Source organism: Vombatus ursinus, unplaced genomic scaffold (genome assembly GCF_900497805.2).
Source record: "Vombatus ursinus unplaced genomic scaffold, bare-nosed wombat genome assembly UNPS02005286.1, whole genome shotgun sequence".
NCBI classification, from domain to species: Eukaryota; Metazoa; Chordata; class Mammalia; order Diprotodontia; family Vombatidae; genus Vombatus; species Vombatus ursinus.
Window position 1 is genome coordinate 14,874,395 of NW_020945064.1, and position 25,059 is coordinate 14,899,453.

Sequence of the window (25,059 nt, forward strand, 5' to 3'; positions counted from 1 at the left end):
AGCATGCTAAAGGCTTTCTTCTCAGGTTTTAAAGAAAAAATCTACTTCAGTGATAACATTCAGAATGCGAGGCTATCCAATAGTAATCCCATTTACTGCCCTGTCTTTTATACTGGATTTCCATTGAAATCTGCAGTTCTATCTAATTAATTATTAGAAGTTCAGTCACTGTAAAAGATTGGGCTATGGAACCCAGATGTGTTTTAAGAAAGATACTCCATTGTTGGCTGCTTGGGATCAGCTCACTCTCCCATGTCTAGAAAATCCCAGAATTAGGGTTACTTTGGAACCATGAAGCTCTATCATTTGGAGGCAAAGCACTTGTTGAACTGTCAGTGAGAAGGCGTGCTATATATGTGGTACATGAAGGGCACCTGAAATGGTGGTTTAGTTCAAGCTAATCTGCCACTAAAAGTCCAACTCATGACAAACATGGCACAGACCAGATACTCTAAATGCCAATGTCACCAGCTTAAAAACAGCAATTTAAGGCTTCAGTTTAAGGTAACAAACATTGGCTTGCACCGATTATATGCAAGACACTGCTGGAAGCTGTGGAGACAAAGGTCATGTAAGATGGGGTCTGCCCTAAAGGACCTTGCAATCTAACAGGGGCAATTTGATGAAGAAATGCCAAGATAATAAGGCCAAGAGCAAAATACCATGCCAAGCACGTATGACAACCTGAGCAAAGGCACCAAGATAAAAGAGGACAGATCAGGAACGAAAGTCATGAAGCAACACAAGGTCCACCCCTAAATGCTCTAAAATCCTGCAGTTTTATGACCATAAGGGCAACAATAATTAGGGATTTCCGCAAGAATTCTTAGAATCAGAGGATTTTAAGTTACAGTACTTAAATTAGATGATTAAAAGAAAGAAAAGTGAATAGGAGATAGGAAGGGAAGGCCACTAAAGCAGACAGTTCTAGGAGTTTGGCTGTGAAGAAGAGGAAAGATACAGGGTAATAGCTTTAGGAGGCATGGTAGGCTCTGCTGAAGGGCTAGTAAGGAAGGAAAAGATCTGAGAATCTTTGTAGGCATCAGGCAAGGCGCCAATGGAAAGAGCATTTAGAAATTAGTGGGAGAAAGGAATGATTAAAGAGCCAAACTCCTAGGGCAGGCAGGAAAGAGAAGATAGGGTTGTTGCTGGCAGGAAACTCCCAAATCGAGTCAAAAGAGGAAAGAAGAGATGAAGGAGTGAGGGATTTGAGGTGTGGAACTGGGAAGAAGAGGGAGCAAAACATTGGCTTGGTAACATTCTAAGCTTATCCTGTGATGATGTATGTTATGTTAATCTGCATTTATCCCCTATCAGTCTGTAAGATTCAGAGGGAAAATGATGTCTCATTTAAATTTTCAATCTCCCTCCATACCAAGCACAGGTCTCTGCATATTGTGGGTTAATAAATGTGTGTTAAACGAAAAAAAAAAAAGATTTTGTAGCTGTATTTTGGTTAAAAGTTTATTTTAAACTGACTCAATCTGATAATTTCTAATGGAACTCATAATTATGATCATTAGCTTTTATTTAATTACGTTTTAGATCCATGCCGGAAAATATAGTCTCCTTTGTAATACAAAGATATTGAAATTCATTTTCATAACTCAGCACTTTTCCCATTATACTTGATGCATTGGCAGAGAACTATTTTTCTACTGAGGGAAGGTCCTTGAGCCATGGGAAAAAATCCATAAATAGCCATGTTAAGTAAAAAAACAATCATTCCATTTCATATTTTGATGTTTTTTGAGGGGAGAGACAGTTTGAAAGGGAGAGAAACATAAAAACATTTGGCTCATTTAGTTTTTAAACAGAAACAATGAACATAAGCCGTTCAATTAACAGAACGATCGCCTATGTAATATGTAACATAATGAGAGCCAATTAGCAGAAAGAGATGGAGGTGGGAGGTAGAAAAAGCCAGAAGGGAAGGCCAAGACCTCCACAAAGGGAGGGAAAGCAATACCAAGAGGTAGCTATTGAAGAAATTTTGGTGAAGCAATACTTCCATCTTGTGGCCTTTCTGGTCCTACCACAAAGGATTTTTTAAAAACTGTGCTGTTCTCACAACTATAGACAAAAGCATATGATATTCCCATGGCCCATGGAATTGAGCTGAAGGTCAGATCTGACCTTCAAACCATTTTTCCTACACCCCTGATGTGGAGGGTAAACTGTTCACGCTAGTTCATGCATGTTCCTGATGCTAGTTCATGCATGTTCCCGAGGCCAGTTCCTAATGCCTGTCCCTTCTGTGAGTCCGCATTAAAGATAAGAAGCAAGGCAGACAAAGGATGGCTGCAAATGAAAGCAAAACCATATTGGGGGGAAAAAAAGGGTGACATTCAGCATAGTTTTAGCAGCATTCTTTTGCAGCTGTAAGGAAATTAGCGGGATTAGCAAAACAAGCAAATCACTTATAATTTGGCTACTGTGCAGGATGGCCAATTATCAGCTATACTGTGGATGGAAAATTCTTGGAATATTTGCAAACTGAATCCCAAATAAACTAATCCAAATTCCGTCTTAACTAAAATTCAATCTCTTTACCATGTGGACATCTGGCAGTCCAGCCAACAAGCACTTATTAACTGCCTACTACATACCAAGCACTATGCTAAGCCCTGAGGACACAAAGAAAGGCAAAAACCGGTTCCTGTCCCTAAAGCAGATCATCACATCATGGAAACAAACAACTCTGTACAAACAAGATAGAATCAGGGTAAATTGGGGGCAAACTCAGAGAGAAGGCACTAGCATCCAGGGGGACCAGGAAAGGCTTCTTGCAGAACATGAGATTTTATCTGAGATGTGAAGGAAACCAGGCAGGTGAGGAGCGTTCCAGGCATAATGGACAAGCAGTGAAAATGCCTGGAGTCAGAAGATGGATTGTCTGGGGCAGCTAGGCAACACAGTGGATAGAGCTCCAGCCTTGGAGTCAGAAGGACCTGAGTTCAAATTTGGCATCAGACACTTGACGCTTACTAGCTATGTGACCCAGGGCAAGTCACTTAACCCTGATTGCCTCACCAAAAAGCAGGGGAAAAAAATGGATTATGTTGTGCAAGGAGCATCTAGGAGGCCAACATGGCTGAATCATAGAGTCTATGAAGGGTAGGAAAAGTGTAAGAACAACAGAAGGGTAGGAAAGTGAGGGGTTATGAACGGCTCTAAAGACCAGGCTCATACTGTTATCTCTCTGCCTGCATCTTTTCTTATGCATGGGTGGGTATCATTTTCTCATTTGCTCAAAACCCCTAAGGTTTCTTCATCAGGGAGAATTTCTTTGAGAGGATAATTCCACCAAGTAGAAATCAGTGAGAGTCTGAGGAAGAAGGTGCCAAGAATTAGGAGCAGCAGAGGGCAGGAAGTAGGGCCTGGAGATTACTCAACTTGCCACTAAGGTGACCCTGAGTTCCACTAGGAGAGGCAGAGCGTCCAGGACTTGAGAGTTCGTTCTATGTCCTCTGCCTTCAGACCACACTTGGAGCACTGTGTTTGATTCTGGGTCTCAGGGAAGGAAGCCAAGTTGGTGAGGGCCTCAAGACCATGCCAAATGAGGATCAATTAAAAAAAGCAGGGACATACAGCCTAGAGAAAAGTGGATTTAGGAAGTATGTGATAGCTCTCTCCAAAGGCAACTCTCCACCTCCAAAGGCAGCCCCTTCCATTTTGGTCCCAGCACTAATTGTTAGGAAGTTTATTCCGACATGTAACTCCACCTACATTTCTCAGTTTTACCCTCTGCAGCCAAGTGGAACGAGTATTGTCCCTCCTTCCACAAGACAGATTTTTAAGTACTTAAAGCTAGTAATCATGTCTCCCTCTGGTGCTAGCGCAGTGCCTGGCACACAGTAGGCACTTAATAAATGCTTGTTGCCTGATTGATTCCCACTCTGAGATTCCATAATTCTGAATTGCCTCCAAAAAGGTGAAGAGTTTCTCCTAGCACATCAGGACAAATAAGTGACCATTTAAATTATCTGTGTGTGGCCGCATTTCTTGATGTCATCATTTCTCAAGACTTCTAACAACAATACGATAAATAAAGTATATAATGTTGGTTGCTTATTACTATAAAATTTCATTAAAAAAGCATCTCATTGTTCTACAGATTCTCATATTTCAGGCGATATCATACTTCACTTTGTATATAAAGGTGTGTGGTGCATTCACATTATAACTGAAAAACTCATGACATAAGTGGTATCCTAGATGCCTGGCACCAGGGCTGTGAGTGCTCTGCTATACTTTTGAACACCATTTGTGAGGAGATGGAGCAAAGGTGAAAGTTTGGGTGGAAAGGATCCAGGAGTTTTAGCATAGTACAAGTTTATTATGAGTCAATGGGTATAATGAGGCAACCAAAAAAACAAAGGCTATCTCTGGCTTCCTTAGAAAGAACATGAGACCCAAATCAAAGAGTCTACCCATTCTCTCCTTTGGTCAGACCATATCTGGAGTACTGTGTTTAGTTCTGGGTACCATATTTTAGGAAGGAAATCAATAAATGGAGAGCAACCAAGCCAGTGAAGAGAGTAGAAGTTATGCCATGTTCACTGAACAAACTGGGGATGTGGGAGGAAATCTGGTCTGAGGAAGAGAAACTTGTTAGGGATCATGATAGCTGCCTTCCAATATCTGAAGGACTGTAATGTGGGGAAAGGCTTATTTTGTTTGGCCCCAGAGGAAAGAATTAGGATTAATGGATAGAAAATATAAGAAGGCAGATTTAGGTTCAGAGTTAAAGAAAAACTTTCTAATTAATAGAGTGGTCCAAAAGTAGAACCACCAATCTCAGTGAGTTCCTTATCACTTGAGGTTTTCAAATATAGGTTAGATGACTACTCGTCAGAAATATAGGGGGTCCCTCCCACAGTCTTTCTGTACATAAGGTCCACCTTGTCTCCATTAAGATGCTCAGATTCCTAAAATCTAGCCACAGCTTAGCTTCTTGTAATCTAGCCACGGTTTAGTTTCCTAAAATCTAGCCTTTGCTCAGATTCTTATAATTCAGCCACTGCTCGAATTCTTATAATCTAGCCACTGCTGGGATTCCTAAAATCTAGCCACTGCTGGGATTCTTATAATCTAGCCACGGCTTAGTTTCTTACAATCTAGCCACGGCTTAGTTTCTTACAATCTAGCCACGGCTTAGTTTCTTACAATCTAACCACGGCTTAGTTTCTTATAATCTAGCCACGGCTTAGTTTCCTAAAATCTAGACACTGCTGGGATTCTTATAATCTGGCCACTGCTGGGATTCTTATAATCTAGCCACACTCAGATTCTTATAATCTAGCCACTGCTGGGATTCCTAAAATCTAGCCACAGCTCTGATTCTTAAAATCTAGCCACTGCTTACTCATGTTTGGACTCCTTAAGAGTCTGCCCAATATGACAATGTTCTAATAAACCTTGTCTTTGGCTGACAAAAAAGAAAAAAAAAAGAAATATAGAGTCAATTCATGTATCACACAAGCATTGTATTAGCGGGCCTCTAAGACCACTTCCCTGTCTGAGATACATATTTTCAGATATTTTTAGCCTACCCTGGCCTTTGGGACCTATTAATGATATATTTTCCATTTTGTGCAGTGGGTATTGGGGGTCAGAGAGAAATAACTGTTACTATTGATTCTTTACTTCTCCCCCAACACACAAGCAAATGTAGTTAGAGGAATGTCTCGTAGTTTCTGCTGATTTGTCATTTTAACAATTTTGTGCTGAATCCATGACCCAGGAAATATCTGGCAACTCACTGTTTCTACCATCTAATTAATTATGTCCACTTCCCCTTCCTTTCTTCTCAGGTACAAGTGGGAAGTACACCTCAGGACCAAAGAATCGTGGGATATATTTCCTGCACCCACTTGCAAGCTGAAGGAGGTATGGAATTACTTATTCCTTAATTCTTAGGTTTGTAATGCAGGCAACACTTTACTGAATAGAGAGAAAAGACTACCCCCACCTACTTCCATCAGGGCACAGAAAACAAGAGCAAAATAACTCACGCGCTCACACACACAAAAATAGCATTGAAAAATACCCTCCCACCTTGTTGGAAGCAAGACAATTGTACCTTGTCATGTAATCGAGCATTTACATAGACTGCTGTCCTTCCTCCCAGCCCCCCGCTAATCAGAACATGGGCAAAGCAGAAGGTTGCATAGCGTCTCAAACTGCAAAGAACATGGTAGCGCCTATATTATCAAAGTAACTCCCTAAAAGCTCTCCACCCCAAAGAACAAGGCAGACAAGAAAGCTTTCACTTCCCACGCACGTCTGCCCATTGTTCCAGGGGAGACAGCTGTCACGATTCAGAGGTTACTGGGAAAATGTTGCTCTTCCTTGGAGAAAGCAGAATTGCTGAGATTCTATGATACCGCCATGTTGGCATATGGTATACAATCACAGTGACACTTGTTGTATGGCATATGATGCTCCAGTCAAAAGTCTATGGGGCAGAGGGATAGAGCTGAAAGGGTCCACCAGAGAATTCGTGTTTCCAGTACTTGGAACGGAATCACAAATACCATCTTATAACCAAAGCTCTGTCACCATTCTCAGTAAAGACAGCTTCACTTTCTCTTAGGCTTTCATTCCCCCTACAAGAAGCCATGAGTTGATCCTTGCTTCAAGAATATTCTTAAGTGGCACACTTAAGAACACAACAGTAACCAAGGATGGCAAAGTGACACGTGTCTCTCTTCACCCCAGAATTTACAGAGATGGAAGACGACACCTAGAAAACTTCTTGATTCACAGATTAGAACTGGAAGGGATTTTAGAGGTCATCCGGTCTAAACCCTTCATTTTGTAGATGAAGTCCAATTAGAATTTGGTAATTCATCAAGGCCATACATGTAGCAAATGGCAGAACCAGGATTTGAACCCAGGCTCTCTGATTCTTGCCTCTCATAGGATTTATCTCTTTTTTCCCAAGCCCAAGAGAGAATAGAGTTCTTGTTTCTTCCAGGGTCTCATCCTTCCCACTAATCAATCCCTTCACAAAATCATCTCCCTCATTCTTCTGGTTGTCTAGTTGACTCTTTGACCCACGTTAAAGATTGCACTTTTATAAACATTAAATTTCATCCTATTTATTTTAGCCCAACATGCCAGCCTGTAAAGATCTTCTGGAATACAGATTCTGTGTTCCAACATATGCAAAATCCTTCCTAGCTGCATACGAAAAGAAGCTATGATTTCATTAGCCTGGTAAATTCCTAGTATGGTGATTCCTTCCACCAACAGGGATAACAAACCATCTGTGACGTAATAGATAAATCCTAGGGTGTTGTCTGAAATGCAGAGAGTTTAAGTCACACAGCTACAAAGGGTCAGACCCAGTATTTGAGCCGAGGTCTTCCTGACTCCGTTGCAGCCCTATGTCCACTATACCATGGTTCCTCTGGTTTCATGTCATCCACAAATTTAATAACATATCTTCATCTGTCGTTGACTATGGTGGTGCACAGAATAAGGCCCCAAACAAGCATGTCTCATCCCCACAGCTCCCTCCCTAAGGATAAGCCCTGCAGCCACAAGTGGGCTTCCTTAGTGAAAGTGGCTGTCAGTGGTGAGGAAGTCCTTGGTGCCACCTGGGAAAATCAACAGCCCCTGTGTCTGGAGAGAAAACAACTAACAGGGAAAAGACAGGGTTTTCTAGAGCATGGAGAAAAGCTCCTACTGACAGACACAAGATTGAGAAAGTGTCTAAATCTATATCAAAGAGTATAACAGAATTTATATATGTTTGAATCTCAGTTACCCCAAATCTCAATAAAGTCCATATGTATTTCCTTTCCTCCCTCAATTCATATTGTTACAGCTGGAAGAAATCTTAAAGACTGTGTAATTCAGGGATTCTTAACGATTGGTCACAGACTCCTTTGGCAGCCTGGTGAACCCTATGGACCCCTTCTCAGAATATTACTTTGTTCTCTACATTCATAATTGAAAGAAATTATAAAATTCAGTTATATATTAGCAGTTATAAAGATGTAACTTTCCTATCCATGTTTATAGACCCCCTGAAATCTTTCTAAGGGCCACTTAGGGATCTTTGGATCCTTGGTTAAGGACACTTGATTTAATCCAACACCCTCACTTTACAGATCAGGAAACCTGGGCCCAGAGTTTAGAAGTCCAATTTCTGTGGTGCTTTGTGATTCACAAAGCACTTTTCTCACAACAACCCTGCTAATTACTGTAAGAATTACCATCCCCACTTTACAAAGATGAGGAAACTGACTCCAGAGAAGTTAAACGATTTGCCCATGACCACAAAGCTAGCTAATGGTTTATTTGTACACGATGTTGGGGAGGATGTTGACTACATTGGAATACAGAATCAGCATCCCAAAGAATCAGCATTCAGTCCATTGTACCATGCTACCTACCCTCGGCAGTCATAAAACTGTCACCTGCATTCTTCCCTTAAATTTTGCCATTTAACATTTAAATCCTTAGAACAGTTTAGATGTGCCCCAAAGATAATCAAAAAGCCCAAAAGATCAGTTATGCCTATGTAATGATTATATGAATAGTTATAAATAAAAATTTCACAGAACTTCATCCTAAAAAGAAAAATCCCTATTATATAGATCTAGGATGGAAACAATTCTCTGCTACTTACTACCTGAAAGTAAGGCACTTTCCATCCATTTCCTCCCCTCTAAAATGAAGGGCATTGGCCTGGATGGTCTCCATAGGCCCTTCCATTCTAAATCCTTTGACTCTAATGAGAATCAGAGGACCTGTAACAAAGGTCACCATGATAGGTAATGGGTTGGAGTGGCCTTGCTCTTTGGAGCTTGGTGGAAAAGTCCTTGCTCAGAGTGAGCCTGCTAGAAGAACCAGCAGCTGGAGTTGGTCCAAATTCTTGGCCTGGTTTCTGGCTGCCAATTGTAACATAAATTGTTAGCAAGCTTATGCTCTGTTTAAAAATATTGTTTGCTCTGTTTAAAAATATTTCCACTACTTCAGCTACTACTCTATCCAAAGCCAGATATATGCTGGGCTTTGTTTGAGGAAATTATACACTCCCAGAGACAACTTTCAGTTTAATGTGTAGGTAAATTAAATGAACCACAGTAAAGTCCCTACAGTGAAGATCTAACAAGTGTTAGGTCAACATAGGGTTGGCTTGGGCTGGGGGGGAAGGACGCTGGGTTGTCATCTTTTTCCAGTGGATTTAATTCTCCAGATCATTACTCACTCTGAAGTACTTGTGGCTACTTGGGGACCTGGGCAATAAAGTCATTAATTTACCGTCAAAAACAAGGTTTTGAGCAGCTTCTAAACGATCACCAGTTTTGCAAACACAGACCTTGCCCATTTTGGGCAAGACACAGACTCACTTTCAAAATTCGCCTGTAGACATCCTAGGATCTGGTGGGAGGGATGGCAGTACCTGTACCCTCTAGTCTTGACATCAGAGCTGCCCTCCTTGAGGCAGGATTATTGTCATCTTACAAAGCCACGAACCATTCACAGAGCACACTTAGATTCATCTTGTCCAAGGCAGTGAAGGTCTATTTTTAGACCTGCTTTTAGCACTTAGAAAGATAACATCAAGTGTTGCTGTTGATACGTGAGACCCAGTAAAGAAAAGGTGCCATGCAGAACAAAATCAGAAATTGCTCACAGTATTTCAATGGTATCATTTCCCTTCCATTTTAAATTATATTCAGCCATAGAACTGTAGTGATCCTCCTCCCCAACTTGGTGCTATGGCTTTTAAGGAGAAATAAGATTGTTAATACTCACAAAAGTATCATATTTTGGTTTCATTTCATAAACTAGGGAATTTATCTAGAAGCCAGAACCAAAACCCTTGATTATGTAGACTGGGTTCAATCTTGACAGCATCTCACCAATTATTCTTTCGAGCTCAGACCCATACCTAGAGTTTACTAGAAATATCAGAATGTAACTCGGGTCTAGGTCCCTACAGAAAAGACAAAAGGGTCCTCAGTTTCCACGTTTATACTTGGGCTAACAATGCATCTACTACAGGATAGGTTAGATAGAACCTAATTTAAAAAAAACACACAAAACATTAAGGTCTCACACTTTATCCCATAACTTGTCAAGAAAATCCTCTTTCTCTCTCAGGAACACTCTGACCTTTTCTAGGGACCTATACTGTGCTTTATATTCATAGCACTGTGAGTAGCTTCCAAAAAGGAGAGATGCACTAGGAATCTCTGTCTATTCTTCTGATGAACCTCACCTTCCCCAGAGGACATAGACAGTCCTCCAGAAATACAGAACTACCTGGAGGCTGAAAACCTCACCACTAGGGAAATACCCAGGTGATTACTAGAGAATCAACCTCTTTCCACTGGACTTTCACAATGCACAGAATTAAAATAAGCCAAAGTCCATATTTAGGCCTCCATCTTGTGGTTCTGCCCCTTGTTACTTCTCAGCTCCTGATCTTACTTTGTCTTGGAACTCAGTTTCTCCAACAACACCTCTCTCTCCAAATGTTTAGTATAGAAATTCCTCCTCTGAGTCCTTTCCTCCTCTCCTTGAGCAATGTGGTTCTTTCTCTCATGGGGCCATGATTCCCTTCCAGGGAACAAAATTTGAGTCTCTGTAGGTCCTCTTTTATCTGTCTCTCTCTCTCTCTCCCCCTCCTTTCCCTATTTGTTCTTTTATTTATTTATTTTACCTATAAGCCACACTTTATTTTCTTTTTTTCTAATCTATTTTATTTTCCCCCAACTACATGTTAAAACAATTTTTAATATTTGCTTTTTTTAAGTTTTATCTGCATCTCTTAGGTCTAGTATCTCTATTTCTCTAGTTTCCCTTTATAAAAGCCTCATAGGTATATCCCAGGTGCTCTGAAATTAGTCATGTATCAATCAGTCTGAGGTCAATGGGTCCTGACACCCAGGGTAAGGAGGATTCACAGCCCACCAAGAAGACATCATCAATGCCAGGCCAAAGTTTAAAATGTGGCAGGATGGATGTCTGTCCTTGTACGGGGAGATATCTTTAATGCCAGAACAAAGGTCTCACCCTTTAACCCTGTTAACGTTGACCAAGTTCCTCCTGGGACACCTTCTACATATTACTGAAGGCAACCTTGGCTGGGAAATGCAGTACATGGAGTGAAGGCAAGGGGGGGTCTGCTATCAAGGACTAGCTCAAGACCTTGTCTTGCTTTCTGAACCACTTCTTCATAACCCACCTCTAGTCTTTTATTCCTTGAATACAGAAGGCTCAATGGTTCAATCTCTGCTCAGGTTCTAAAATCACCTCTGGGTCCTTTGCTCTTGATGTGGTAGACCAGAGGGACCTGGGAACGTAGGGTGGGAAAACAGAGCCTGGAGTCAAGCTGTACCTTAGATCACTTGGATGTCTTTGTATTTCTTTCGTTCTCTCTCTGGAAAGTATGAATTTGAATATATGGGACTACTTCATGGGATTACTCATTTGCATTAATTAGGACCTAGCCATAGCCTTTTCCTAAGTTCCTTTTCTATAGAAGTTAATGGTATGTACCAAAAACAATATATTGTGTCTACATCAACAGTCTATCTACAAGAGTAGGTTGTGCATCAGTATAAAACAGTAGCATTCAACTCCAGACTATTTATGTGATCTTAAAATGAGAGGTTTAGAGTAAATGATCTCTCAGGTCCCTTCTAGCCCCAAATACTGTAAGCAACATAACCTAAGTGGTCATGTGAAGTATCTTCATGTTGTCCTAATTTTCAAAAAAAAAAAAGTGAATGAAATCCGCAGGCTATAAGCCAGTGAGCTAGATTTCAATTCCCGACAAAATTCTAGATTCTGTTCTAAAGGGAGAGTTGGTGAACATCTAGAAAAGGAAGCAGTGATCACAAAGACCCGACATGATTTCATCAAGAATAGATCATGCCAGGCTAACCTCATTTTTGACAGGGTTGTTAGATCTGGGGAACCCTATAGATGGTTTACCTAGATTTTATTTACACATTTGACCATACCTCTCATTATTCTTGTGGAGAAGCCCAAAGGACATGAGCCAGACAAGAGTACAGTTAGGTAGACTTGAAACTGGGATGGTCATTAATAAGTCAATGTCTACTGGGAAGGAGGTCTCTAATGAGTGCCCCAGGGATCTATCCTATTTAACATGTTTACCAATAACTTGGATAAAGGTAGAGATCACAAGCTTATCAAATATACAGCAGACACAAAGCTGGGAGGAATAGTTTATACACTGGGGGACGGTTTCAGGGTCCAAAACTATTTCAACAGGTCAGGACATCATGCCAGATCAAATAAGATGAAATTTAATTCTGATAAATATAAAATGTTAAATTTGGGGTTTAAAAAATCTATGTCATAAGTAGAGCATGTAGGAACTATACTTAGAGAGTACTTTATCTGAAACTGAAAAAAATGGGGGAGGGAGACAGGCCTTAGTGGACTACAGTCTCAATATGTGTCAACAGTACAATATGAAATCCAAGAAAAGTAACAGGACCTCAGTCTATATTGAGAGGCCTGGTGATGAGGCAGCCATCCTCCTGGACACTGCCCTGATCAGACTGACCACATCTAAGTGTCACATTTTATGAAGGATTTTGATAAACTGGAATATCCAGAGAAGGAGAGACAGCCAGGGGCTCAAGATTACGTCCTGTGAGCATGATTCTAGGATGTTGAATGGGGAGAAAAGCAGACTTAGCGGTGGTGGCTTAGGGATCCCCAACCTCTACCTAGGCAGTCAATTCTTCTGGATTTTCCAAACCCTCATGAGCACCAAAGATGAGGAGAATGGTTAGAAGGCATTCAAAATTCACCAAGCAGCCCACAGAGGTGAAGGAAGGTAGGGAGGAGGAGACCCAGTATTCATTCCTACCCTTTGCAGAAAGTTGGTTAGTGCCAACTCCCTACCAAATGCTGGGAAGCTGGGGTTTGGAGGACTGGCAGCAGAACTTGGACCAGTTTGTGGCCATCCGAGCTATGCAGCTTAAAGAGAACCGCTATCTCACAGCTGACTGAACGAGAACTCCTGCTATTCTGCTAACTATCTTCTTGTCCTGGGGCAAGGGACAGTGATGAGTCCTGAGCAGACCACAGTGCTGGCAACTGCATCTCTCTTTTCCTTTTGGGGAACTGAGTGGACTTCCCCTCAAAGGCAAGCTGGATTCTCTGCTCCTTCTCCAGAGCCCAAGGACAATTCTTATGGGCTTTTAGGAGACTGTTGTCCTAAAAAAAAAACAAAAACAAAAACAAAAACAAAAACAAAAAAAAAAAACCCAGTTCTTTCCTAGAATAATATCTCCAAAGGAAAGACCCTCAATATGTAAGTGGGGGGCAGGTTAGAGATGGAAACCATGAGGGCGGTTCTTAGGGAGCTAAGGCAGGGCTCTGGGCACCCATGGGTAGGTACCAGCCTCCTTGACTGTGAGACAGGTGGCCCATGTTTTCCTTTTGGCTGTTTTTCCCATCTAGAAGACAGCACCATTCGATGTGAACAGCTGAATCAGCTTCAGGATTGGCTGGCTGATTTCCGAAAATCTACCTCCTCCTCCAGCACAGCCAATCCCGAGGAGCTAGTGGCGTTCGATGTGCTTTGCGGAGACTTCAACTTTGACAACTGCTCTTCTAGTAAGAAAGCTTTTTCTCTCTCTTCCTCCTCCAATCCTATGAAACCAAACCTTGATCTTGGAAGCCTCATTCTGCCTCTGACATTCACTTCTTATGGGACTTTGGGCACATCACATTATCGCCCTGGGCCACAGTTTCTTCCTCTATAAAATGAAGAGGTTGGGATCTGAGGTCCCAGCTGGAATGCTGTGACTATCCCCCTTACCCCAGCCCCTGGTGACACATCATCAGTCATCCTCACCCCAAGTGGGGCCTCCCATGATCAGGGCTGGGAAGCACCTTGTTAGCAAGACCAGAAAGAGCAGATACTCTGATGTTTCATCCACTACCACTTTCAACCAACACTGCCTGCTCTAGCAACTGCCCAGATCTGGGGCCTGGGGTCTCCACTCATTGATTCTCTTGCAGTGGTACCAGCTGAGCCCTGTTGCTGATGCCATGATGCTCTGGAGGTACCAGTTTTCAGCCCAGAGAGTAGAATGGGGCCAGGCTAGCTTCTAATATTGTCAGGGAACTGACCAGCACCCGGCTCAGTAGGATCCCAGACTAGACGTTAGGACCCTAGCCCTTAAGAAACAAGTGATAAACCTAATTTTCTTTTTAAAAACCGGGGGGGAGGGGCAGCTAGGTGGTACAGTGGATAAAGCACCGGCCCTGGAGTCAGGAGGACCCGAGTTCAAATCTGCCCTCAGACACATAACACTCACTAGCTGTGTGACTCTGGGTAAGTCACTTAACCCCACTGCCTAGCCAAAAAATAAAAATAAAAAACTGGGTGGGAAGAAAGGTGGCTCTCTTCACATCACAGAAACAATAAGGTTAATTCCTCCAGTGTGGACATCAGGCACTGTTTTCATAAAGGCTATGAAAAATGAGTAGATCTTTCACTTTTGTTTTTGAGAATAATAATAATAATAAACAATAGCTAGCATTTACACATTTATGCATTTATGGTTTGCAAAGCATTTTATATATGTCCTCTTCTTTTATCCTTACAATAACCCTGTAAGGCAACTACTATTACAATAACCATTTTACAGATGAGGAAACTGAGGCTAAAGGAGGATAAGGGACTTGCCCAAGGTCACACGGCCAACAGAGGTTTGAAGTAGAATTTGAACTCAGATTTCCTGACTCAGAACTATGCACAGTGCCACCTAGCTGCCTCTATGCAGACATCACTAGCAGACAACACGTCTTCTAGTGCACAAATAGGTCCTTCCCTCTTCTGGACAAACACACCAAGCGTGAGGCTGAGATCCCAGAGCCTGGCACCAAGGAGAGGGGAGGGGGCTGACAGGATGGAGAAAGCATAACTCCAGGCATTCCTGGGCCTTCTCGTGAAAGCTGTCCTGAGAGAGCCTAAATGATGGTTTTAAGGGTCAGTCCTTCATGAACCCAGGAGGTGACCCAAGGCCAGGTGGGGCGAACAGAGCCCACTCGCCTTGAGCAGGGGAGACTTAGAGGCCAGTGGGTAAAGGAGACTTTAAAAAGAACCTTTAGGGGCAGCTAGGTGGTGCAGTGAATAGAGCACCGGCCCTGAAGTCAGGAGGACCTAAGTTCAAATCTGGCCTCAGACCAAACACTTTACACTTACTAGCTGTGTGACCCCGGGCAAGTCACTTAACCTCAATTGCCTTAAAAAAAAAAAAAAACCTTTATTGAGGTTCTCTCGTCCCTTTCTCTTCCCATCTCGTACCCTCAGTCCTTCCCTCAGTGTCAGAGACTGCCTCGCACAGAGGAGGTGCTTGATAACATTTTTGTGAGATAACGCCTATGTGTAGAGTCAGAGAGTCCAGAAGCATCTTGTACCAGGCACCAATACAGAGCTACAACTGCTTAAATCTAGTCCATCCAAGATTAAAAGGCATCTTCCAAGGAGGATATTGGGGCCTCCATGAGCAACCACTGGCAGCCTAGGCAGCAGTTTCCCCATCCCTCTGTGGGCAAGATCCTCACCCCTGCCAGGGTTCTAGTCTCTGCCCTGAGGAGAGAACTCCTCCTGAGAGCCTTCCAGGGTCACTGTTGGGCAGGGCCAAAGCAGGGGGAGATGGGGGGCCTTGGCATTCCTGGATTTTCACTTTGCTTGGGAACAGTCCTGGATAATTTCTCCTCTTTTCAGATGACAAGCTGGTACAACAGCACTCCCTGTTTACACACTACAAGGACCCCTGCCGCGTTGGGCCAGGGGAGGATAAGCCATGGGCAATCGGTAAGGCATCCCCTCCCGCTTCACAGGGGACTGCATTGTCTCTGCTGCATGATCAAGGTGGCCCCCACAGAGCCACGGGGCATGACAGGAGAACAGCCAGGTGCCTGTTGGTGTGTGTTCTTACTATGTGAACCACAAGTAGTCCTGACTCAGAAGCCAATGCATGTATAAGCTGCCATGAACTTTCCAGGACAGACCACAGACTCGTAGAACGATGAGACATGAATGACAGAATGCCCCCCTTCCACTAGCCAAAAGGCCCCTCCTTTACCCCTTTCACCCACTTTCCTTAGGAAAGAAACAAATGTGCCAGTCCATTTCCTGACAACCACAGAGGGGACAGCAGAAGTGTTGGGGGAAAGGAAGAGAGAAAGGGTCTCTTTCACACCTGAGAAAAGAAGCCAGCTGTGGTGTCTCCCTCCCAGACTGCTCTACCTTCCTCTCCCCTCAGAAACAGGGAAGGGGCTGCAGCAGGAGCCGTCCCCCTGAACTGCATTACCCATGTTGCAGTGCTGGGAAGGGGGTGTATGCCCGGGCAGGCAGGCAGAGGCTCAGCCCATGGGATGTCAAGTTCAGCCTACATGTGATTCTCTTTAATTCTTGGTCTCATGTCCTCTTGGTTCTCAGGTACTTTTTTAAAACAAGATCGCCTCCATGACGAGGAGGTGGGCACCCCAGACAATCTGCAAAAGTAAGCTGCTTCACCCTGGTGTTTTCCCTTTAGCAGATAGAAAACCCAGTCTGGGTCATGACCCCAAGGAAATATCAATCAGAGAGACACCAGGGCAGAACAGAAAGACAGCCGGCTTTGGAGTCCAGTCCTGTCTGTCACTTATTACCTGTGTGACCTTGAGAAAGTCACTTCCCAGTTCTGGGCCTCAGTTTCCTCATCTGTAAAATGGGGGGTTAGACAAGGGGCCTCTGAAGTCCTTTATAACTTTATAAGAGCCATGATCTTATTTTGGGGGTTGAGGGGGAGGGTCAGTGATAGCTCTGTGGATGGCCACAGCATATATTCAGAAGAAGAAAGCAAAGTTTCACTAGATCATTATGTCAAAGGCAACAAAGAACCAAAACAGGCTTGCATAGTAAAAAGGAAAGTGGATTTGGAGTCAAAGAACCAAATCCAGGCTTGGCTACTTACCCCCTCTGGGACCCTGGGCAATTACATCTCCACCTCTCTGGCCTCAGTTTCTTTATTTGGTGAGGGTGGGGACTGGAAGAGATAATCGCTCCAGCCCCTTCCAGCTCTCCACACACACACACACGCACACGCACACGCACATGCACACACACACCTGTCCTGGAAAGCACATACCCGGGAGCCTGAGCTTCTTTAAGATGTTCACCTCTCCTTATTCCCACAAAACAATGGCGCCCAAAGCTGGTGGTCAGATCAGCCTTGAGCCACACTGCTGAGTGGCTCCTTCTACACACGGCCCCTCCAGTGTTCCTCCACCCTTCTCTGTGCATCCAGTGAACAGTCCCTTGTGTGAATGAGCCGCTGCTACGGCCTGGGGAGGGCCCCAGGTTGGAGGATGAGCAGCTGCTTGGCTAAGGAGCAGACTCTGGCTCTTCACCCTCATGATCCGTGATTATCATCATGCCCAGGCTAATCAAACCTTTTTCACAAAGGGCTTCCCTCATTGCAAAGAACATACAAATGGATTGCCTGGCTCGAATCTGACCTTTTCACTCAACACGCCCCAGTCGCACGTGGTTTCCTCACAAAGGGATCTGAACTGTGCTAGGAACCGTTCATTCAGTCAATCAATCAACAAGCATTTATTAAGTGCTTACTTCATGACAGTCTCTGTACTAACAAAGATCCTGAAAATGGGAGGCTGAGAGGGAGGGTGCTCCAGGCATAGGAGACAAGAGATATAGTGTTATGTGCGAGGACAGCTAGCCCGCCAGTGTAACTGGATAGCAGAGTGCACAGAGGGGAACAAAACATCAGAAGACTGGGAAAGGATGAAGGGGCCAGAGGACCAAGAGCTGCAAAGCCAAAGTTAACAGGGAGCCGCTAGGGTTTATTGAGTAGGGGAATTCTATGGTCAGACTTATGCTTTAGGAAAATCTCCTTGATAGGTAAAGGGAAGATGAATTACAGCTGTATAAGACTAAAGATAGGGAGCCCAAATAGAAAGCCATTACAGTAATCCGGGTATGTGGTGATAAGGCTAGTGGCTAGGGTTAGTGTAGAAAAGGGGGTGAGTGCAAGAGATGTTGTAGAGAAAGGGAATTCCAAGATATGGCAACTGCCTGGGGATGCGGAATGAGCAAGAAAGGAGTCAAGGGTCACCTGGGAACCTGGGAAGGATTGTGGTATCCTGTACAGTAATAAGGAAGTTCAGAAGAAAGAAGGGTTTGGGTTAAGGAGAGAGAGAACGAGTTCTGATTCGGACGTGTTGAGTTTGAGATGTCTCAAAATATCCAAAAGAGAGCTGGTGATACAGAACGGAAGACCGAGAAGGAGACTAGCACTGCATATGTAGGTCTGGTAATCATCTGCATAGAGATGATCACTGAACCCACGGAAGCTAAGGAGAAAGAGAGAGAAACAGAGAAACAGAAAGACAGAGAGAGACAGAGAAAGAGAGAGACAGAGAGATAAAGAATAGGAAGAGGGGAGGAAAGGAGAGGGCCCAGGATAGAGCTTTGGGAAACAGAGTTAGTGGATGAATATTCAGCAAAAGAGACTGGAAAGGAACAGTTGGACAGGTAGGAGAACCAGGAAAGGGCAGAATCACACAAATTCAGAAAAGAGAGAATATTCAGGAAGAGACAAAGTCAACAGTGCCAAATGCATTCAACAAACATTTATTAAATACCTGCTGCTTCTACAGCCCTGGGCTCCATGCTAGGAGAAATACAAAGCTGAGAGAAAATGTAGTTTCAACTCTTACGGAGCTTACAGTCTAACAGAAGTATAAGACACACAGACAGATGGAGTTCCCAATATTCCCCTCCCTAGGGCACACAGAGCCATTAGCCATTAGACCAAGAGCTGAGGCAATGGCCGGAGCAGCATGGAAGGCCTTGTGCTTGTTGCTGGAGTTCATAATGTGGGCAAATCCAGGGCTCTCGGGGAAACTGAGTAATTTGAGGTGCTTCACTCCCTGTCCAGCTGTGGGTTGTGCATGGAACAAAGGAAAAAAGCCATCAACTGAAAGAGGACACTGCTCCCTACAGATGTTTCCCCTGCAGAAAATAAGCCTAGAAAACTCAAACCCCTCCTAATGGAAAAACTATGCTAGCTGCTGCCCAGGCATCAATTTTCTTTGGCCTATTAAAAAAATTGGGCCACTGGGTTACATGATTCAGGTAGGTCAATAGGGCTGGCCATAGAGTTTTGTCTCTCATTCAAAAAACCATTAGTAATACTTGGTTACCTTCCTAAGAGTTCCACTGAGCCTAGGGCTGCCAGCACTCTGGACATGCCTTCTTGGGATGCCTAACTCCTTGGTCTATATTTGGAAATGGAACGACAACAAATCAAGTTTATGCACAGTCTTTAAGATTTACAAAGTTTTCCTCACACTTCCTCTGAGTTAGGTGCCAATCTTATTGTCCCCATTTTACAGAGGAAACTGAGTTTAGAGAGGTAGTGATTTGCCCACCTGGATAAAGAGGCTCCATCAGACTAAGTGTGAAACCTCCCTCTCCCCCATGACATTGCAACTTTGCATTAAACTGACTTCCAGTAAAGCAAAGTCAGTGGCTAGTAGCCACCAATTAGATAACAGGGCCAAGCAAATCTAATACAAGCAGATAACTTTCAAAGCAAAGAAAATTCCATCACAAGCAGATGGCATTCTGGAATCTAAATGAGACTTTCACAGAGGATGTACATTTACAAGACCAATAGTTGAAGCAATTTCTAATTCAAAGTCTAAAATTACATGAACTCAGGGCTGTCTCTTCTTACAGCTAATTTGAGGCAATTAATTAGATTATAGTCTAAATCCAAAGCACCATCCTATAGCAAGAAAATTATCTTTTATGAGGTGATGATTAAAAAATGACTCCTATCCTTTGCTTATCAGTAACTCTCAGATCACTGATGCTGGAATTAATTAGGGAAGGCAAATGGATGATAATGGATTCCATTTCTCTGATTTAATGATGTTCTGAATGTTATTAGAGTATTTATCTTTAATGCTGATAAATTACTTCTTGTAGAAACCCATGTTCGCTCATTGAACCGTTTTCATGCTCTTCTTTCCAATTTGTCTACAATTTAAGTGACCCCATCCAGAGCATCATTTTAAAACTATGCAGTATCTCTTGTCTTTTATTTCATCCTGGATACTTCTGAAGAGGTTAAGACTGCAGGAAAGGCACTTTCTAGCTCACTCATCCTCTTGAACCAGTCCCTAGCTTCAAGTTCATGGTTTTTTTCTAAGAAGTAGCAGGTGACTTGGGAGTAGCAGGGGATGGGGAATAAGGCAGTCTGTTTCTCAACCCAAAATGGAATAAAGTCTATGCATTCATCCCATTGTCCAACCAGCAAGCCTATTCATAGAACCGGAGGACTGAAAAGGAGCCGTGGGAAAAGAACAGGTCGGAAGCCTTTGCCTTGGGGTCAGATACCAACTCTGTCTCTTATCACCTACGTGACCTAAGTTTGGGCTTCAGTTCCTCGTCTATAAGATGAAGGGGTTGGATTACACAACCTCTAGGGTCCTTCCAACTCTAAACCTACAACCCACTCCCACTCCCTCACTTTACAGTCAAGAAAACTAACTGCCCTAAGAATGATTGTCCAAAGTCACATTGCTAACTAGCAGGGCTGGGACTAGAATCCAGATCCCCTGACCATTGGTCTTTCCAGTACGTCAGGTGACTCCCAATACTCTTATTTGAGGGTAAGAGCAAAACCCATAGAGTCAGGTTGAGAACTAGTTTCATGGAAATAGTTCTAGGCATGGGGTCATGAGAACTAGGTTTCCTTAGTGTTAACTCAGTCTCTGTTCAACCCTAACTTACTACATGGTTCTGAATGATCACCTAATTACTTTGCACCTCAATTTGCCCACCTATTTACATGAAATGAATAGTTACCTAGACACAGAATTAGAAGCTTAGAGCCAGAAGGGACCTCTAACCCAACCCCCTCATGTTACAGTTGAGGAAACTGAGGCCCAAAAAGGTCATGACCTGTCCAAGGTCACACAAATACTGACACCAGTGGGATTGGAATTCAAGTTCTCTGACTCCAAAGCCCAGTGCTTTTTCCTGGACCCCACAGCCTCTCTACTGGGAGATTCAATAAGATAATACAGGTGAAAATAAACCTCTGTACTCTTTGGGAAGAAAAAAATAGCTCTCAGCCCCATGGAGACAAGAGTGCCAACTGTAACATCCCTCTGTTATGGAGCAAAAACCCAGCTCCTAGAAAAGGAGGCCTGGGTGGCCTCACACTCATCACGGTGCCACAGGCTATGTGTTTCAAGCATTCATTTTTCTCCAGCAAGTGGGAAGACAAAAGAAATAGACTGCTACTTCCAGCTCTCATACTGCATTCAAATGAACTCTGGAAAAAGTCATTTTTGAGCCATTAAAAAATTAAAACCAAAAGTCCGTATTTCTAAAGCAGTTTCATCACAACAGCATTGTGAGGGCCCAGATTGGCCCTCAGGAGATTAACCAACAAGGGGCCAAGAGTTATTCTTTTTTTTTTTTTAGGCAATTGGGGTTAAGTGACTTGCCCAGGGTCACACAGCTAGTAAGTGTCAAGTGTTTGGTCTGAGGCTGGATTTGAACTCAGGTCCTCCTGACTTCAGGGCTGGTGCTCTATCCACTGTGCCACCTAGCTGCCCCGCCAAGAGTTATTCTTGACTTAAGGTGACACCTCCACCTTCTCTAGATGCAGCAGAGCCTATAGGTGCTGGGGTCACATTACTTGGCACTGCTTATTTAAGCATCTAAGCTTTTTAATGTAGAGACATTGATTTCCTCTCCCACAAATCCTCTGTTTCCAAAGAGCAAAGTTTACTTGAGTCACAACAGGAGAAATTTAAGTTTTTGAATGTTTAATCAACTTAGCATAGTCAGAATTATTTCCCCTTTTACAACCTAATGGCAATTCCACTGGCAGAAACCATAGATGGACATGCTTGAATCTTGTGTTGGGGTTTGGGGAGGGAATTGAGTAGGGGTGGTCAGAGTCATCCTTCACAAGCATCTCACGTCTGAAATGGTGAACCTTGACACTGTCTGCTCACAACTTGTCCATTTGTATGCACTAGGGCTCTGGAAAGTGAAGAAGGGAGGAAAGAATATATTGACTATCCCACCAGCAAGAGCCATCCTTCCAACCAGAAGGTCTTGGTGAAAGGCAATGGCAGGAGGATTGACTACATGCTCTACTCTGAGGAGGGGCTCTACCTGGAATGGAAAGTGGTGAGTTTTCCAAAAAAGAATGTGTGTGGGGCAGCTGGGAGGGCCTCCCTGGGCGATAGGCTAGCCCAAGCTGCTTTGACGGGCAGCCCTGCAGCCCACTTCCCAGGCTCAGGTGTGATGTCTGTGGAGCTGAGCACACAGAGCACCAATTTGCTAGACTGGATAGAGGTGGAAAGTTTTGAGTTGAGGTGAACTATCTCAGCTGAGACAGTATGGCATAAGTCAAAAAATTCTATATTTGGAATCAGAGGACCTGTGCAATGCCAGCTCTGATACTAAGAAAAGAACCACGTGAACCCGGCCAAGTTTCATCTCTGGACCCATTCCCTCATGGGCAAAAAGATCTGGTTGGGCCAGATCAGGGGTTCTCATCTTGTTTGTGTCATGGGCCCCTTTGGTGGTCTGATGAAGCCTATGGACCCCTCCTCCGAATCCTATTGGTAAATACATAGGATTACAAAGGAAACCAACTAGATCAAAATACAACATCAAAGTATTTTTGAACAAGTTCCCAGAGCCCAGGTTAAGGACTTTTTAAATGATATCTAAGGCCTCTTCCAGCTCTGAATCCTATGGCCTCGGGGCAGCTAGGTGGTGCAATGGATAGAGCACCAGCCCTGAAGTCAGGAGGACCTGAGTTCAAATCCAGCCTCAGACCAAACACTTGACACTTACTAGCTGTGTGACCCTGGGCAAGTCACTTAACCCCAATTGCCTAAAAAATAAATAAATAAAAATTAAAAAAAAATTTTTTTAAATGAATCCTATGGCCTCATTTGTACAAGTGGGTGTAATGAGAGCACCTGCTTCACAGGGTTGTGAGGATCAAATGACCTGGTCTACGTAAAACACTTTACAAATCTAGTAACCGCTACATCAGTGTCAGCTAGGATGGTGACAATCATCCTATAACCTACCGGGTTCAAACTAAGGTGGGAAGTGGGGGGTTGGTGGGAAGGATGAGCTCAGCAAGAGGAGCCTGCAATAGGAGACCATGACCTTTTAAAAGGAACATGGCGGCAGCCACCTGGTCTCTCCTTCATTGTTGTGCCAGAGTCCTTGTCTGACCACCTCTTTCCCTCTAAATTCCCTTTATCGTCAGAATGTTTTTTCTGTGCTTAACTGCAGTCCCTCCTGTTGAATTTTATCCTCACCCTCTCTTGTTCTTTATACCATTATTTTCCTGTAGGAAGTGGAGGAATTCAGTTTTATTACCCAGTTAGCAGGTCTGACTGACCACCTACCCGTGGCCATGCGCCTGATGGTCAACACTGGCGAGGAAGAGGTGTAGATGGGCCAGCCCCACGGTCAGTCAGGACCCAGGCCAGCCTAAGAAGACCTGGTCTATGTTCTTGGGATACGAAGGACTTTTTTCCAGTGAAACGTGAGCCAGATGAAAACACCTGGCCTCCAGTCGCCTCTCCCAACACCTCCAAAGGTGGACCGGGTCCCTTCTCCATTGCTCTCTGGAGCCAGGAAGAGGGGACAAGGATGGTAGGAGGTGAGGGACCAAAAGGGATCCACGAGGGCTAAGGCCACTGTCCGGAGCTACCCGGGCAGCGGGGTCAGCCTGAATTTCTACATGTTCACTGTGGACCAAGGAATGCAGTGGCCAGGCGGGTGGGGAGGGGAGGGGAGTGCCGAGCCCTAATTCCTTTTAACCAGTGCCATTCTTACAAAACATGGTTTTATATGAATTATACAGCACAACTTAGTTTGTAATCTGTGGGGTAGTGCTCTTAATGGGTTTTGCATCATTTCTTCGTATAGCTCTTATAAAGCTGAAGGCTTGGTTTTGGATTTTTTTTTTTTTTAGCCTGCCAATGTCGTCATAGCATGCCTGTGCCCTAGCATGCGCTCTAACTGCATGCTACACATTCGAGATGAAACAGCCATTATGATAGCCATAGGGTAAAAATAGGGAAAAAAAAAAAAAAAGAATTTGAAACGCAATCAGGAAATAGTCCAGGAGGCCCATTACGGACTGCTGGGCAGCCAATATTTTTTTTTTTTTATCAGCACAGTGGGGCTTTTCCAAACCAACAATAATGCTCTGTCTCCAGTGACAGGGAAAATGCTGTGTTCCTTTCCAAAGGCCTACATTAGAGGGGAATTATGCTCTAGGAAGAAAAAAAATCAACTTTGAGGTTCCCAGAAAGGCCCATGGAGAGCAGGTAGGTGTCAGTCCCCAACTGACTTTAAAGACATCCAATGCTCCTAATAGAGAGGCTTGTCAGGGCTGAAAATTAGAAAAGGAGTGTTTCTGGGAAAGCGAGACGATGTAAAGGGAAAACTCCATGGAATCTGTGGTTTTATTGGAGGGAACAGAAATCTCACCATACAAGTGGGAAGGAGCCATCCGCCTTTTACAAATACTGATTTGTAGTGTTCTTTCCTGTCTCTAAACCCACAGTTCCATTTCTATTGCATGACCTTTCTTAGCTTCAAACCTGAGTGACTTTGACCAGATGACAAAGTTAGGACTTCAGGGTTCTTCTCCCTCATGTGGCATCATTTTGTGATTTGGGGAAGGAAAAAAAAAAAAAAATCCCTTTGTGCCTCAGTTTACCCACTGGTCCAGTGGACTACTGGTCCCTACCTCACTGGCCCAGCTGAGCCCCAAGGGAGTTGGCTGTATTGTTGCTGACAGATGACTGGCTGTCCACGGTCAGCTTCTGAGTGATGGGTGTCTCCAGGATGAAGTCTGCCTTGGCCTATCTGTTTCTATCTCTTCATCCAGTAGCCACCCCAGATCTCCTGGGATCTCATTCCCAGTTGCTCAGCCGATCTACCTTTTATTTTTGGCCCATGGC

At 43.7% G+C, this 25,059-nt stretch overlaps 1 protein-coding gene across 3 annotated transcripts in view; it reads left to right on the forward strand.

Moving 5' to 3' along the window:
- SMPD3 (sphingomyelin phosphodiesterase 3) overlaps positions 1 to 24,184 on the forward strand; it is a 252,378-nt gene extending 228,194 nt beyond the window's left edge. For all 3 annotated transcript variants that reach the window (XM_027847630.1, XM_027847628.1, XM_027847629.1), the window contains 6 exons: positions 5,817 to 5,892; positions 13,471 to 13,626; positions 15,749 to 15,838; positions 16,466 to 16,529; positions 22,093 to 22,246; positions 23,436 to 24,184. In XM_027847630.1, the coding sequence (XP_027703431.1) occupies positions 5,817 to 5,892; positions 13,471 to 13,626; positions 15,749 to 15,838; positions 16,466 to 16,529; positions 22,093 to 22,246; positions 23,436 to 23,537 (642 nt within the window). In that variant the 3' untranslated portion in view covers positions 23,538 to 24,184. The remainder of the gene's footprint in view (positions 1 to 5,816; positions 5,893 to 13,470; positions 13,627 to 15,748; positions 15,839 to 16,465; positions 16,530 to 22,092; positions 22,247 to 23,435) is intronic.
- The last annotated feature ends 875 nt before the right edge of the window (positions 24,185 to 25,059 follow it).